The sequence below is a fragment of the Alosa pseudoharengus genome, unplaced genomic scaffold (genome assembly GCF_046254945.1).
Source record: "Alosa pseudoharengus isolate Yale_2024_CS ecotype anadromous, Long Island Sound unplaced genomic scaffold, YU_APseudo_1.1 YU_APseudo_1.1_scf_12, whole genome shotgun sequence".
NCBI classification, from domain to species: domain Eukaryota; kingdom Metazoa; phylum Chordata; class Actinopteri; order Clupeiformes; family Clupeidae; genus Alosa; species Alosa pseudoharengus.
The window spans coordinates 5,783,365-5,800,415 of NW_027468587.1; the positions used below are offsets into that span (position 1 = coordinate 5,783,365).

The 17,051-nt window shown below is 40.1% G+C and overlaps 1 protein-coding gene across 1 annotated transcript; it reads left to right on the forward strand.

The window, feature by feature from the left end:
• The first annotated feature begins 3,494 nt into the window (after positions 1-3,494).
• LOC143118768 (hemicentin-1-like) lies at positions 3,495-17,043 on the forward strand. The gene is made up of 15 exons (XM_076279862.1): positions 3,495-3,733; positions 4,353-4,658; positions 5,169-5,444; positions 5,910-6,173; positions 6,438-6,710; positions 6,908-7,159; positions 7,440-7,718; positions 8,071-8,322; positions 8,932-9,207; positions 9,426-9,677; positions 11,334-11,609; positions 11,891-12,142; positions 15,944-16,219; positions 16,391-16,621; positions 16,804-17,043. The coding sequence occupies exons 1-15, from the start codon at positions 3,676-3,678 to the stop codon at positions 16,899-16,901; spliced, it is 3,621 nt and encodes a 1,206-aa protein (XP_076135977.1). The 5' UTR covers positions 3,495-3,675; the 3' UTR covers positions 16,902-17,043.
• Positions 17,044-17,051: the final 8 nt, after the last annotated feature.

The following is a 17,051-nucleotide window of genomic DNA, read 5'->3' on the forward strand; positions in this document are numbered from 1 at the left end:
AGAATGTATCAAAAAATCAGTTAGAATGTATTGTGTTGGTCTTAAGCACATACCTGCCAAATTGCATGGCTGTATCATAATTTCCTTTGTCAATTCTGTACAACAAATCAATTTTTAGAGTTTTTCATGGTGGCCATTTTGGAAAATGGCCGCCATTAAAAATGGCAAATCATGCAGATTTTATTGTATTGGTCTTGAGCACATACATGCCTAATTTCATGCTTGTATCATAATATCTTTGGTCAATTCTGAGCAATAAATTCATTTCTGGGGTCTTTTTTGGCGGCCATCTTGGAAAATGGCCGCCATTTCAAGTGGCTAATCAGGTAGATTTGATTGTATTGGTCTTGAGCACATACCTGCCGAATTCCACGCTTGTATCATAATTTGCACGATTTTTCCTGTAGCCGCTCTACTATCACTGCTGAACTACGTTGTAGGCTACCGGAAATGCGAATGAACGAAAGAACGAACGATTCAGAACTAATCATCTTGGTGAACTGAACGACGCGAACTGTGTCATGAGAATGAACGACAAAATCCACCTCTACCTAGCATAGGGCCTACCTTATATAGCTTATAGTTTGTTAACAGTCACGGTTTGGATGCGTGGATATCTTAATCGCAAAATTAAACAATATTTCTATCGGGCGCCTACCATGGACTAGGCTGGGTGAAAATCAAAAGATTGAGCTTAACCATGGACCTCATAGTTGCAAAATGCAAGGGAACATGAATCAGCATATTATTTGCACAAACAATAACGGACAGTAGCTATTCAACTTTGCCCGTTAAAATGTGTATGAGCAGTCTCGCAACGCATTTCATGAAGGCCCTTTTGGACATGTCAGTTATTTGCACCACTGGGTAAAACGGCATTTTGTTTTAGACTACTGGTATTTAATTTGTGCATTGACAATAAAGCTGAATATCATTTGAACTAGATGACTAAACTTATGCATATGTAGAAGAAGAAACATTCACAAAAATCCATGACATGACCTCTCTTTTTGATAGCTGTTGAAAACTGCATGGAACTGACAGGGATTGTTTTGTTTAATAATAAATAAATAAATACATTATGCTGCTACCTTCTGCTTTTCCCAAATACAATGTAGCCTACAGGTGTACCTTTCATCAGTCCAGTTGCAATGGATGGACTGTGATGAACTGCCCTACTTGTGATTGTTTAGAGATTTTAAAGGTTTTATAACAATGCTACAGATTTTTTGGCCCAGAAACAAATCTATTCACCTTTGCAGCGCCAGTAGGCTACTTTGTGTGCGCAATGTGTGCAAACACACATTCCAAACAAGCATACACAAGAGTGGGGGATGGAGTAGAAGATGGAGACAAATTCATTAATATGATTTATTTTCGCGTAATGGATGTGCAGGACTGAGTGGCGGTCATATTTTGTACCGCTATGCGGTACATCTAGTTTGTTTTGGCTATGGTCCTATGTGTCTTGTATTCACAGTGGCACAGGTAACGTGAGCTTTGATATTGACATTTCTAAGCCACCCTGATTTTCACATGCATGTCTAAATCAACTTTTTGAGGCGGATGTGGTTTTCAACCGGTTTTGCTACTTCACTGACAATTGTGCAAGTTAAGAAAAAATACTGTTGCTATCAGAATTTAAATATTGGCTTTTGACTAATCATCTATGGACTTTCTAGGTCATTCTTGCTGTGCTTGTCCCACCCTAGAGTGATGTCTCAAAACAGATTTCAAGATTATGAGGCCAAATTTCTAAATTCCTTGAAAACAATGGAGCAATCGCTGATTATTTCACCTGTCATCCATACCCATTGTATTGTTTCAGTATTTTATGGTACATGTTGGTGCCTCAATGGTTTCAGGTTATATTCCATGTTTGGTCCAAAACCATGTGTGTAAACTATATAAAATATGACATAGTACACTTTAGTGAACACTGTAATATAATCATATACTTTCAATTTGATGTACTGTAACTTGTTTTAGCAATTTTATTTCCAGTTACTTTTTGTCTCACTCAGGTGAGTTGTCTCAGAGTATTTCATGAATTCTAAATCATTTATGGAGTGCTTTTTGATTGATTTCATCAAAGTAGCTAAGACGAACACTACTGTGATGTACTAATTCCAAAAGTTCAAAACAAATGAAGAACAAATTAGATCATAAACAGTCTGTACAACAAGTCTATCAAAATCTATCAAAGTCTTATGATTCAATGTTGTCCTTGCACTGTCTGAATGAGTTTATTAATGTGTGATGTGCTGAGTCATTTCAGCAATGAAGGTGTTTTTTCCAGGGAGACATTATAAATTCTTAATATATGACAGCAAGCCCTCCAGGAAGGCTGCAGAACAATTCCTGCCAGAGTTGTGAACACAGACACTGCCTGCATCCACATGTTGCAACTAACAACAGTGACTGGCAGTACACAGCCAGCATAATTTTCCAGCTTCCTTGTTGTATGTTCATCATGTCTCAGCTGAGTGGTCTCAATCTATCAGCAAAGGTTGATTATTCTAGGACAGTTTTATTGCCTAGTCAGGCTTTCATATTCAGAGTTATTGATATTAATATGAATCAAAATACCTGCAAATTAATTACGTTTTTTTGTTTGTTTGTTTCAGAGATGTGGGATGTATAGGGTGAAATTTGTGAGGTTCTTTTTGCTAGATATAAGATAAGATAGCCTACAAGATAAGGTTTAACTTCAGTACCTTATTTATAACTTTGTAATATCTCTTTCTTTCTTTAACAGTACACAATCAAATTATTTTACACAATCTTTATTATACAAGTATTTTAAGAGTTTGTTGAATATTTGAATTGAAATACTGTATATGACCAATTGTGTGAAACTGTCTTTTTTCTACTATTTCTATTTTACAATCAGACAATCCATCATGTACCTCAACTTAGTGTAGTAGCCACAGGCCCGCATGTAGTAAGTGCTTTTCCTCTGTGAGGAAAAAAAACATGTCTGTGTATAAGTGAGCTTTAAATATTTCTCAGTAGGATTTAAAATGAAATCCACATATTTATTAACTTATTTTGGGCCCCCAGCTACGTGTTTGTTCAGCACTTACTCACACCTCTGATTTCACTATAGTTCAGAACTGTGACACAGCCATAGGTCAACTAGCGTATATGCCTGAAATACAATGAAGGACAGCCTTAGCACACAAAACAGCTGACTCACAGCCGACATTCAAATGAGAGAGCTATTATCACAATAAACAAATGTGAGGTCAGTTCAATTGAACAACATTTATGCTCTCTGATTGGCTGGCTCACACGCGTGGAAACTAAGCCCATTGGTCAGCCTCCAGCATTCCCAGCGTGATTGAGGTTTACTGTAAACCTCTGATGATGAACACCCAGGCAAGGCCACCAATTGGAGAGGTTGAGCTTATTGAATAATTAGAGGCAGAGGCCAGGTGTGCAGGTGTGCTCATGAGTGGACATAGGCGGGGAGGGCGGGGTTTTCTTTTCTCGCTTTTTAAGTATTAAGTAACACGGTGTGTCTGTCCCACAGTTAGTCCAGCATAAATGTTTGTTCAGAGAGAGAGAGAGAATATTCCCATGATTGAAGCTTTTATTTTAATATTCTGCAAGAAAGAAAGGCATCCATTTTCAGCATAGGACAAGCACTGGACACGTTTTCCGATCAGTCACATGAAGATGGAATATATGGTGCCCTTTGCACTATTCTTACATCTCTGCCTTGGGCAAGGTAATATGAGTTACATGAGAGATATGAGTAAATATGTTTGTATATTGTTCAATATTACATCTACAAAAACTACAGATAAGTATGTCGGTCATATTAGGGTGTTAACAAAAATATGTCTGTTTCCACGGATTTTGGACATCTGACGGTGGTCAGATGCATCTTTAAATATCAATTTAACTTGCACCTCTTAGTAAGTCAAGTAGAAAGATGAAATGTAGATGAAATATGAAATGTAAACATATATGATAAATGTATATATTACATTAGCCCTATACTGTAGCGTACTCTGATATCTGTCTGAAGGGATTTATTGTAAACAGGCTCATAACTCTGATCATTTGGTTACAACATTTTAGAAGAACTCAGTCAACAGAGGCTCACTTCTTTTCACTTGAATCATTAAAGTTCAGCATTCTATGTCAAACACAGCTGCAGGTTTTTAATGTCCTTGGGGACTCTCTTGTCAAGTTCAATGGAAGCTACAGGGATTGCTAGGCTAACAGAATGCAAGGACCGTAATTGCAACTCTAGCGAACATTGTTACTGTATCATTGTGTACATAACATAACCTGTCATGGAAACTTGCCATCATTACATCTGTCTTTTATGTCCCTTTAAGCTCTTGCAGTGGTGGTGACTCCTGAAAACTCTCCTGCCGCCATAGTAGTGGAGCAAAATGTGACCCTGAAACCTATTCCTCCTTATAATATTACTCATGGAGCATGGCATTTTGAGAGCAACCTAATAATGTTTTGGTACCCCGGGGATTATGTCACCATATCACCGTACGAAAATAGGATATTTTTTAACGAAAGTGATGCTTCCCTGACTCTAACGTCTCTCCAAGTTGGTGATTCTGGAAAATATCGCTGTAATGGACTCAGGCCGAGAGCCTTTAACAGAGTGTTAACTTTATCAGTTCAAGGTGAGTCACCAAATGTTTCTCCCTTGTCTTCCCTGGGCTTGTCTCTTATCTGACTACACATTAACACATTCATTTATCCCAACAATACAGCTACTATATTGACACCATACCAGAGCTGAGACTTCTTTCTCTGTGTTGTCTATTGAAGGTTGCACAAATAGACAGACATGATGAAGCAGGTGTAGATTTGTTTATGAACAAGGTGATCTTATCAGTAAGCGTCAGGAAAACAAAGACAACACAAAGAGAAGGGAAAACAATTACAATTGTCAACAAAGTAAACACTTTTGGTTACATTTGGTCAAGTTCAATATTCATTTTACAAAGTAAATGCCAAATAGTTTGATACAACACAATTGACATCATTTTTGTTTACACTCAGGAGCAACACATTTTTGTTCTATATTTTCCATTCTGCTCACATTAATGCTTAATGAGGAATTGAACAGTGTACCAATATATTTTCTTCAGTGATATAATCCCTTGTGTTCATGTTCCCCCCATTGCCAGTGCCAATCTCAAATGTGAACATGACGGTGTCTGACACCAATTTAATCGAGTTCAACGACACTGTCACTCTCAACTGTTCTGCCTCTGGAACCCCTCTCTGGTTCCAGTGGATCAACGGAACGTCTGTTGTGATAGCCAGCGACCTGGTCCAATTTAATGACAGAAATGTTCTCACTATCAAACCTGTGACTAGATTTGATACAGGGCCATTCTCCTGTAATGGGTTCAACAACGTAAGCCAGGAGCATAGCTGGTCGGTCCACCTCAACATCAGCTGTGAGTATTGACTGACTATTGTGAATATTGTGTGGTTGATGTGATATTGCTTTGAGGTTTAATATCTCTCCCTAATGCCCCCTGTGGAGCCTTTCAGCCATTTGGCACAATCTTAGAGGCTTGTAGGAAAACAAATTACATCACAAATAAACTTCATACTGAAAGTCTTATTTCTTAAGTTTTTGATGTAGTGATGTGGACAGGCTAAAGTAAGTGCACAGCCTCCCCAAGAGAGATCAATGGACTCATTCAAATATTATTTTGATTCAATGCAAATGTGAGGAAAGGTATTCAATGTCATGTGCAGTATGCAGTATTTGCTGCATGTGTGACAATGTGTGTCTCATAATACATTTTTTGCAAAGCATTAGGTCAGGACAGTAACAAAGTTATTTCTTAATGTTTAAACAAACTGTGTCATTGTTTTTCACGCTTAAAACGTATGTATGTCTTCATTGTTCTCAGATGGACCGAGTAACCTCATGTTGGAAGTGGCCCCAGACAAGATGGCATATGTCTCTGGGTCCAGTGTTACGCTCACTTGCACTGCTGAGTCCAAACCGGCAGCTTCATATATGTGGCTGTTTAATGATACACTGTTGAACAAAGTTGGTCGGCTTCTCGAACTCACCGATTTACAGATAAATAAAACTGGCCAGTACACATGTCTGGTCCACAACAGCTTAACTTCTAGATATGAAAAAATCTCCAGATCTCTCACCATTGTTGGTAACGATCATCACGTCCACACTTGACCTAAATATATTTAATTATATTATCAAAACATGTAACATTATATTATGTAAAGTTGTATTATTTGTATTATTTAGTATATAATAATATTCATCACAGATTCTAAAATTCTATTTTCAGGTTGTTTGGCACAGTGAATAATATGATGCACTAAAGATATGGAGATTTATGGACTAAATCAGTAACCAACCGATAATCTTATATTTATGGTGAATATCTCTTATAACATTTTTATTCCAGATCCAATATCAGCTGTGGCAGTAAATCAAGTTGGACCCCCCATACTGAACTTGACATTCACACTGAGTTGTGTTGTGAAGGGGCCTGTGGACTCCATTCGCTGGATGAAGAACAATATTTACCTTCCTACAGACAACAGGATCTCCACCTCTAACAAGAATGCGACGTTAACTTTCACACCAGTGGAAATGTCAGATAACGGAACATACTCGTGCATGGCCTCCAATGCTGCGAGCAACAAAACAAGCAATGATTACACGCTGACGGTTAACTGTAAGTCTCAACCTTTCCCAAGCCATGAGATGGTTTACTTATGTTTCACTAGTAGTCTATGATGATCTGATTACTTAGTTAGCTTTAAATGTCTTCACAAAAGAGGCCTATGTCATTGGTAAATCAGCTTACACTAAACGTTATGCAAATGTCATGAACTCAATGCATGTCAATTATTTGTCTCCTTTATGCCACAGATGGACCTAAGATGCCCGTCATTTCGGGACCCTCAATCATAGCAACAGCATCCAACTTGATGCTTAGTTGCTCTGCTGCATCTTGGCCACCCAGTAATTTCACCTGGTACTTTAATGGCCTGCTGGTGAAAGAAGGCCCAGACTACAAAGTGGACAACCTTAGCTTGAGCAACAGTGGAAACTACACCTGTTCAGCTCATAATGACATCACAAATACCACTAAGATGGTCACTAAAGAAGTCAAAGTCATCGGTAAGATCTCTTTTTTCTCTCTAATGTCAGACAGCCTTCTAGTGGTTATCATGACACCCTCATATTAGTCATGGTTTATGACAATCAAAGACTTCCTACATGTCCTGCTGATGAAAATAAAATTGTTTCCAGTAAACAGTCACAGTTTTGTTATATTGATTAAAAACTTTGACATCTTTGCTCGGGAATCATGTGTTTAGTAAATAGCGCCTCTCGGCACAGACCATGAGGGTGAAACTGTGTGTTTTCGCTATCAACTATTCCCTCGCTGTATTTGCAGACCTCATAAGCAGTGCCACCATCAAAATCACTGGAGACCCCCCTGTCGACCACAAGCGTTTCATGCTGACCTGCGAGGCCATTGGCGCTGTCTATGACCGCTACTGGGTGATGGACGGCAAGGCCCTCAACCTGAACATGAGCCGCATGTCCCTCTCTGAGGACAACAGCACACTGACCTTCAACCCTGTGCTGACGTCAGATAATGGAAACTACATGTGTATGGCCTCCAACCCTCTGAACAGCGCTACTAGCCCCATGTTTTCCCTCAAAGTCAACTGTGAGTTTACAGATAAACCCTATTTTCTTTTTCAGTTAAGAAGCTTACAATATCCATGATGTGATGTTATATTGGATCCACAATGCTAAAACTCTTTTTTTTAAATCCTTAGTCCAATCGTTTAATTGGTTTAGCTGATTTAACTGATTTAATTCAGTGTAATATACATGCTCCTCAACAGTTCTATCAGTGACTGCACTGACAGTGAGTCAAAAGTGCAACTAATGTGTTCAGAACAAGGAGAATATGGAATATAAGTATGCAAAGTAGGGGTGACTAATTTCTAGTCAAAGACAGGTATGAGCTTAGTGTGATGGTGGTGATGACATTAGTGCGTTGTTGTGTTTCGCAGATGGACCTAAGACGCCTGTAATCACTGGCCCAATGCAGCCTGTCAAGGCTGGCTCCAATGTGACCCTCAACTGTAACGCAGCCTCCGAGCCACCCAGCAACTATACCTGGCACTTCAAGAACAAGATGGAAAGTGGCTCGATGTATGTGATAAATGAAGCCACATCGTCCGACAGTGGAAATTACACCTGTGTTGCCAAGAATGACGTCACCAAACAGAATAGCAGCACTTTCAAAGAGCTAGTGGTTATTGGTGAGTGATGATATGCCTGTATCTCCTCTTTTCTTTTGACTGAAGAAGAGGTAGAATTCAATCAAATGCAATTGATTCTTCATTAAATTGGTCCCCTCTAAGCAGATGCTTAGACTCAGAGTGACAGCTGACTAGTTTCTCAGCTGAAATATCACCAGTGTTATGCAAAAGAAAGTCAAACAGCAATCCCAACCAGTGTCTTGTCTCTAACTCAGTGATTCTCAACTTATTCTTTCATTCCCCACTTTGGAGGTGGGGAATTTTCAAGCTCCACCTGATTTCGCATTTTGGTTTCCCATCTCGGTCCGCTGGATCAAGATGTTATTTTAATTCATACTGTATGTTGGTCTGTTTATGACACTTATGTTGGCATGTGGCTGTTTTGTTTTGAATTCATGATCTCCCTTGTAAAGAAAGGCATTATTAAAAATAGACACAAAAAACAAATTCCCTCAGTTCCTCGCACCCCACCTGTCATGTCCCGCCCCACACTTTGAGAACTGCTCTAACTGAATAACATGGGATGCTTCAGCACAGAGCAATTTCAGTAGCTCCCAAAACAGTTTGTGAACCAAAAGCATGTTTTTGTTTGTTTCTTTGCTTCCTCAGATCCAATCTCAGCCGTCAAGATAATGAAAGACGAGCACCCCATACTCAACATGACATTCAGCCTGAGCTGTAATGTGACTGGGCCCGTGGACTTCATTCACTGGATGATTAACAGCAGCTCTCACCTGCAATCAAACGACAGGATCTATTTCTCTAATGAGAGCAAGACATTAACTTTCAATAATGTTGATCACTCTGATAATGGGGGTTACCAGTGTGTTGCCATGAATGCTGTGAGCAAACGAAACAGCGCTGAGTACATGCTGATGGTTAACTGTAAGTTTACCCCCACTGACTTGTTTTGTGCCTGTTTGTGCAAAATGATTCAAGCACTTTGTATGTTGACCTCAACAACGCAAACACTCACCTGGTTTCTGCATTAGAATCAAATACATGGCTCACTTAATGTAAGAGGTAAAATACACTTGTGGTGTGTATATGTTTAAAAAAGCTTGTAAAAAGACCATTAACCTTATTTCAAACTTCCCACACAGATGGACCATGGGATACTGTTATCACTGGGCCACAGGTAGCAGAGCCTGGATCAGACGTGACATTTCACTGTTCTGCTACCTCCTCGCCCCCTAGTGCCTACAGCTGGTACTACAATGGATCAATGATTGGAGAGGGTGCTCAGCTGGAGCTGCCTAACCTTACCTTCAATGAGAGTGGAGAGTACACCTGCAAGGCTCATAACAATAAAACAAGCATGGACAGCTCTGCCTCCATAAACCTACGGGTGATCTGTGAGTATCAAATTACAATTTATTCACTTCGTTGGAATATTCCAGTAGCCGCCATCTTTTCTTTTAACATGCTTCCTTGTATTTTTTTTAATACAGCAAGAATATTTATCTATATCCTCCCTATGATGTAAAAAAATGTACTCAATTTAAAAAAGTTATATACCAGGCTTTTATGAGAAGATATATATTATAACTATTCCTGCTCACCAAACACATGTGACCTCTGGTGACTATAGGTTGTAACCTTTTGCCAAGATTGCTGGCATGATCTAGATGATCTAGATCAGGGGTGTCAAACATACGGCCCGCGGGCCGGATGCGGCCCGCTAGATGGTTTAATCCGGCCCAGACTTGTAGAGAATACATTTCTGACTATGTCAAAAAAAAAAAAATCTCTAGCCCATTCCTGTGAGGAGTTATGAATTTTCAAAGAAATAACCGAAATGCTCAATTCAGCCGCTAGGCGCAGCCAAAAAACAAAAAAAAAGTTCGGAGTTGACTGGTCCTGTGCTTTCAGTTTGGCTACATTGTCGGGAGAAAAGCAGGCGTTGCGACAAAATTCAGAGACAAAGTGCAGCCTGCAAACGGAGGACAAGATGTTTGGGCATTTTATTGTATTTTGCAACAGGAAGTGTTGTGTTGTAAAACACTAAACTTGGATCATGTTAAAGTGTGGTTGTGCAAACTGTAAATTTAATCAGGTTGCGAGGTCTGACTCACCGTCAGTTTGACTGTTTTCTTAGTGATAATGGCATTCTGTCTGGCTTACCATACCACGCTGTAGTACGGTGGTTAAGCCGAGGTGCCGTACTCAAGCGTTTCTTTGAACTACGAGAGAAAATTGGACAGTTCTTGGAGAAAAAAGGCAGACCAGTAGCAATTTAAATGCCCGGAATGGGTGCAGGATCTGGCCTTTATGGTGGATAGCCTATTACACAGCACCGCCACCTAGCCTACAAAATTATTTGATCTGATGTAACCTAATCGTATCAGTTGATCGTATTGCTGATGCACTGCTAACTTATGTTTGTTAAATTCATTTTATTTTTCATACATTTGCACATTTACATTTTTAAAGCAGGATGTTAACTTTCTTCATAGCTCCCACTTGAGTTTAGTGTGGTGAGTTGGTTCAGGTGGTCAGATGTAAAAATGTAGGCCTATCCACTCAACTATAAAAATAAACCAGTTGTTTATGAGAGTGAAATGCATTTTATTTCAATTTCATTGGCCTCTCTGAATAAATGTGTAATAATCTAATACATCCCTTGTGATTATGTAGGCTACAAATGTAGGCTGAAGGGTAAAGCATAGCCTACTGAAAAAAACTAAGCTGGAGATTTGGAGTTGTCAAAGGATGTTTTGCAATTATTTCACTGGTCCGGCCCACTTGAGATCAGATGGGCTGTATGTGGCCCCTGAACCAAAATGAGTTTGACACCCCTGATCTAGATAGACTGAGGTATTCATGCTTCCACTCATTTAGTTTGCCATTGTTTTCAGAAGTTACAGTGGCACACCGAACACTCAATCCCAAAACAAAAATGCTGTTTTTATTCTCATTTTAGTTTCTCCAGTCTGTCCCAGGAACCTGATGTGTGCACCATTCTTTATTTAAAATGTCTCTAATATATCTAATACCTCATTTCTTTGCAGCCCCTCTGACAGTAGTTACAATTGAGACTGATGGTCAGCTACCGATACTTGGCAGATCATTCAAGTGTAACTGCAGTGCTAACAGTAAGACCACCTCCATTTACTGGATGAAAAATGGGATGTACCTGAGCTGGAATGGCACAGTGTCCTTCTCTGAGGACAATGTCACCATGACCATAGCCTCTGTGATGCATGATGACAATGGAGATTATCAGTGCACAGCCATCAATGATGTCAGTGAGAAAACCAGCTCATTGTACAACCTCAGAGTGAACTGTGAGTGGAATATAAGGCTCATTTGACTTTTCTCAAATTGTAAATACTGTACATCCTCTATTGTGTTCAGTAACATTGCCCTTGTCCCTTTTTTCTTATTAAAAAAAACACTTTACCAGGCCTATTCCATTTGATGTACAATACTCTTATCTTAATAAAATCAATACCGTAAGCCTACACACATATTCGGATCTGACGTCTCCAACATTCCCTCTGAACTGGGGAAATCCTGTGTGAAACAGTGTACAATTACACAATGTCCTGTTCTGCTTATTTGACAGTTGGGCCGAATAATGTCAGCATCTCTGGACCTAAGCTTGCAGAGACAGGAGAGAACGTGACGTTCAACTGCTCTGCCAACTCGTGGCCCCCAAGTGGCTTCAGCTGGTACTTCAGTGGCTCTTGGGTGGCTAACGGCTCCAGCTACACAACTGAGCCACTGGCCTTAAAAGGCAGTTGGAACTATACCTGCATGGCACACAACAACGTCACAGGACATCTCAGCTCTGCCTCAATGAAGTTAATGGTCTTTGGTGAGTATGTGTTACGGTATTTGGAAGACTGTTTCGTTTCAGCGAATTGTTTCTCACTTTAAATATGTTGTGGTGGGAGTGCTTCTGTGATCGATCAGCTCCTCAATCGTTTTCAAGTTCTTGTACATCTATCTAAAAATGTTGTGTATCAAATTGATGACAGGTGGGGAATTTGATGACAGATCAGCAGGTTAATAACAAACAACAGAGCCAGAGAATGTCCTTAGACGGGCTCTGATAGAGCATTATGTCTGCCTTGTACAGTCATTGGTGATTCCTTCCTTAGGCTATACCCAGTTAGCATGTTTTCATCCAACTCATGCGAATTAGTGATGCGCATTCGTGGTAATGCGCATAAATAAAATGTTGGCGAAAACGTTAAACGTGCAATAAACTGATGCTTTGAATAGCCCAGGCTACATTGGACGTGAGACTTTGAATAAACAAACTACATTTCCGACTGCAAGGTCCCAAATTGAAACAAGCGATAGGCTAATGGTCCCGAATTTAACGTTTCAGAAGATGTGCCACACAGCTAGACAACAAGTGGCAGACAGAGAAACGTCACTTATGCTACCAAACACTGCTTTTGAGTCACATCGTCGCAAATGTCAAACGATCACAAAATTGCTTGTCTTCACTAACAGGAAAGTTATGCCTTAACGCAAAACATTTGTTATGCCATTCTAATCTGTAGAAATCGCATGCAGTCCTGCCTAAATTCTGCTTACTGCACATTAATTATCTAGGCTAATATATTATGATATTCAGTATACATTATTGAATGCTTAGCTGGAATGATGTTTTTCCCTATCATCCTATTGTTAAAGCAGGCATACCTGCGGGCATGTAATCGGGCTACGGTTTTCTACAGGAATGGCATGTTTGAACGGGCACTGCACTACTTGTATAAACGTGCGATGTGTGCCGATCGAGTTGTTGGCGAAAACTTTAGCGTCAGCAAAACAACAGTTTGTTTTATTCTACGGAAACAAGCAAGAGAACACATCAAGTTGCCTAATGTTATAGGGAAGCGCCAGAGATTGCTGAGACTCTCTGAAGGTTACGTCACACGATGCGAATAAACCGTTTCCATCAACTTTATTCGCATTATACCTTGGGAATACGCAGGGCCGTGGGAAGTGAGTTTTGGTTGGGGGTGCTGTGTGGGGGGGGGGGGGGGGGGGGGGGGTTCAAAAAAGTTATTGTATTTTATTTAAACGCCTTTCTCTGTTAATGGACAACAGCATACTGGCATTGCATGACACACAGCACAGGCATACATCACTGTCAAGAATTATGGCTACACTACAGAAAAAATGTGAAAAAATGTCGCAAACCATTGATACTAACGCAAACAAAGTAACCGTCTGCTATCTGACGCTACACTAGTAAGGTAACAAAGTTGCTGTAGCCTTGCACCGAAATCGACGGTGAACACGAGAAATATAAAACTGTTGAACACCAACATTAATAAAAACGTAATAATTATTGACGCTTCTGACATGGGTGTCAAAACAGGCTAAAGACCCTATCGCACAGCATATTAGACAGAACACATTGACTCAAAACATATGCATAACATAGGCCTACACAACGCAATATTCATAGGCTAGCCTACATTAAATTGATCCACATATCATAAATATAGCCTACAACAAATGCTGACATCATAAACGCACAGTGTAGCCTTTAACCTACACTTTCAAAAAGAAGAGAAAGAACGCTCTGAGGAGGCCCCTGAAACAGGCACGCAAAGACACAGATGAATAAGTTCATCTACCTCGCTGAAGATAGCTCTTGTTTGTGGATGGAGCTTACTTAATATCCATGCCACCTTTCACCGTGGTGCACCGAGACACCCCGATAACACTATGCATCATTTTAAGCTGAAGATTGAGGCGGCCCGTGTTCAGCTCCTTGGGAAACTCACGGTAATATTCAGCTAGCCTACTTAATATGGCATATTGTCGTACCATAAAGCTAGCGTCATAGGATATCTCCCTCAGGTTTGTTTTGTTAATTTGTTTCGTTTTTGTTTAGATCTCCCAGGTCTAATGTAGGCCTAACATTTTTTAGTGCATAATAGAATAATAGACAGGGGGACGGAGAGCTTCTTTTTTTTCTGATCTTGAGTGGTATGACATATAAATACGCGTGCTTTCCAGCACCCCATACTTCCCACGGCTATGCTTATGCACATCGAGAGTTAATCCGCAGCCCCCTCTAGCGAATCAAATATAGATGCGCATTAGGATTTTTGATGCGCATTTCACGTGTTTCCAACCGGGATTTCTTATTCGAATAGATTAAATGCGCATTAGGAAGTTGGATGGAAACACGCCAAGTGATGCCAGTAACGCGTTACTTAGTAACGCGTTAGTCTATTTTGACCACTTTTTTCAGTAACGAGTAATCTAACGCGCTACAAACCAGTAATCCGATTAAAGTTAGTTATCTAAGTTAGGCTACTGTGCGTTACTATTTTTGTCACTTAATAAAAAGATATATTCTTTGCTTTCTTCTTGTCTTGGGGATTAATGTCATGTAGGCTATGCTCACGTTTTCAGCATGAGGACAATTCACGTGCACCGACACAAACGTAAACAACAATGGAGGGAGAGAGAGATGCACATTTCAGTCATTACTTTGAGTTTGTGTCAGCTAAACATGACAACATTAAGGTACATTGTACATTCTGTGCTGGCGACAAAGTGCTGTCTAGCTAGACATCCCAAGTCTCCCGAAGTTTTGAGAGTCTCCCACATATTGATAGCGGCTTCCTGACGCCCGCAAATTACATAAAATCTCCCGGAACCTAGAGCGAACAAGAGCACGCAAGCCAGACCGGACTTCAAATCAAAGATTCTAGAATCTTTGCTTCAAATCGCGTGTGCATAGCTTAATGCGCACACAACGGAGAGGGAGAGAGAGAGGAGTGGTGCGTTTGTGCCTGAAGCGCATCCAAGACAGAGAGCATCCTGGTCTGTTTTGCTAAATCAACCAATCATTCAGTGTAAGGGCTTATATCTCTTTTCTCCCAAACATAATTAATCAGTTCAGTCAGTGTATCTAGGAACAGAAGCGTCATGGCAGCGTCAGTGCCCCTCAAAAAGGAAGATTTAAGACCCATTTCACATCAGACTCACAAAAGTGTACCCAATTGTCTCAAAAGATTAAAACATAATGATAATCTTGCACACTGCACTGTTTGTAACAGCGACTTTAGCATTGCTCACGGTGGGTTAAATGATTGCAAAAGACTTGTTGAGGTGAGTTTAACAAGTGTAATTTCATTTGCATATTACTCAGGCCTATAGGCTACAAGATGGCTAGTTGCCAAGGCTACATGAAAAAAATCTACATATTTTACTATAACAATTTCTATCAATAGGCCTTCCTTATTTGGTGTACTTAGACATTATTGAACAAACATCTGAATTTCAGTATCTAAGTAGGTTAGGTTGGGCTGTCTGCTATACATTGCTGTTAAAATGCACTTCCAGTATAGTGAGTATTGGCAAAACCGGTTATCATTTTTATTTTGAGGCGTTGGGGGTGTTGTCGGCAGCTGCTGAAAGTAACTAATAAAGTAACTTGTAATCTAACTTAGTTACTTTTAAAATCAAGTAATCAGTAAAGTAACTAAGTTACTTTTTAAAGGAGTAATCAGTAATCAGATTACTTTTTCAAGGTAACTGTGGCAACACTGCTTATACCTCATAACCAGATTATTAATATGACTAGACTGGACAAAGAAATTGATTTCACATAATGTCATTGCTTTAAATGTTGTCACAGATGCCATAAACTCTATTGTGGTGAAGCCAAAGCCAGTCATTCCCATGGATTCTGAAAACTTCTTGCTCTACTGTGACATTGCTGGGCCACACGACAGTATCAAGTGGATTAGGGACAGTCAACCCTTGATATACAACAACACCGTTACCATCTCCAAAAACAGCACCACTGTATCTTTCAAACCCCTCAGGACGGCCAACGATGGGCTGTACCAGTGTGTGGCAGAAAACATTGTGAAACAGCATTTCAGTGAACCCTACAACCTCCGTGCCAGCTGTGAGTGATTCTGCTGATCACTTCCGATTCCCCTCTATATTATCCACTCATTCCTTCCAATGCATACCTAAATCCAGATGAAGACTGGCCTTAGCAAGTCAATTCAGATCAGTCCTATACTCTCTCATTTCTAATGTGCTCAGTTGACGTATATACTGTTTATTGTTTCAGATGGCCCAAGTGACGTCCTCATCACCTCCACTCAGAACCCCTTCACTCTCACCTGTCAGGCTGATTCTCAGCCGCCCAGTGAATACGAGTGGATCATTAATAATGAGCTAAAAGGAAACACCAGTTCAATAGAGATTACGCTCTTCGTCGCACTTAGTCTTGACACAATTACGTGCAAGGCCAAGAACCCACGGACCAACGAGACTGTTACAGCCACCTTTAAAATGTCAGGTAAGCATTACCAGGGTTGAAAATAAGATTTTTTTGGAGGGGCTATGGTTGGCTCTACCATGGAGATTAAGACTAGATTAAGATAACAAACTAACCAATGCACAATATTTCCCCCCAACAGCACAGTACACTGTATTGATGTTACAGTATGTCACTAACCCCCCGACCCCCTTCTCTCTCAGATTTGAGTGCTGCTCCTCCTCCTCAGTCTCGGGTTGACCTGATCCTCACAGTCCTGCTGGCTCTTTCCCTCTGCCTGCTTGGGAACAGGTTTTATTAAACCCTTCCATTTAAAACTCTCATCTGCTCTTCCCACTGTCTAGCTACATTGTCTTTTTCTTATGTCAGATTGGACATTGATGAGGCAACCCAGCTGTGCCTACTAATCTTTTGTATTAGATTAAAGTGTATTTATTAACACATACTGTCT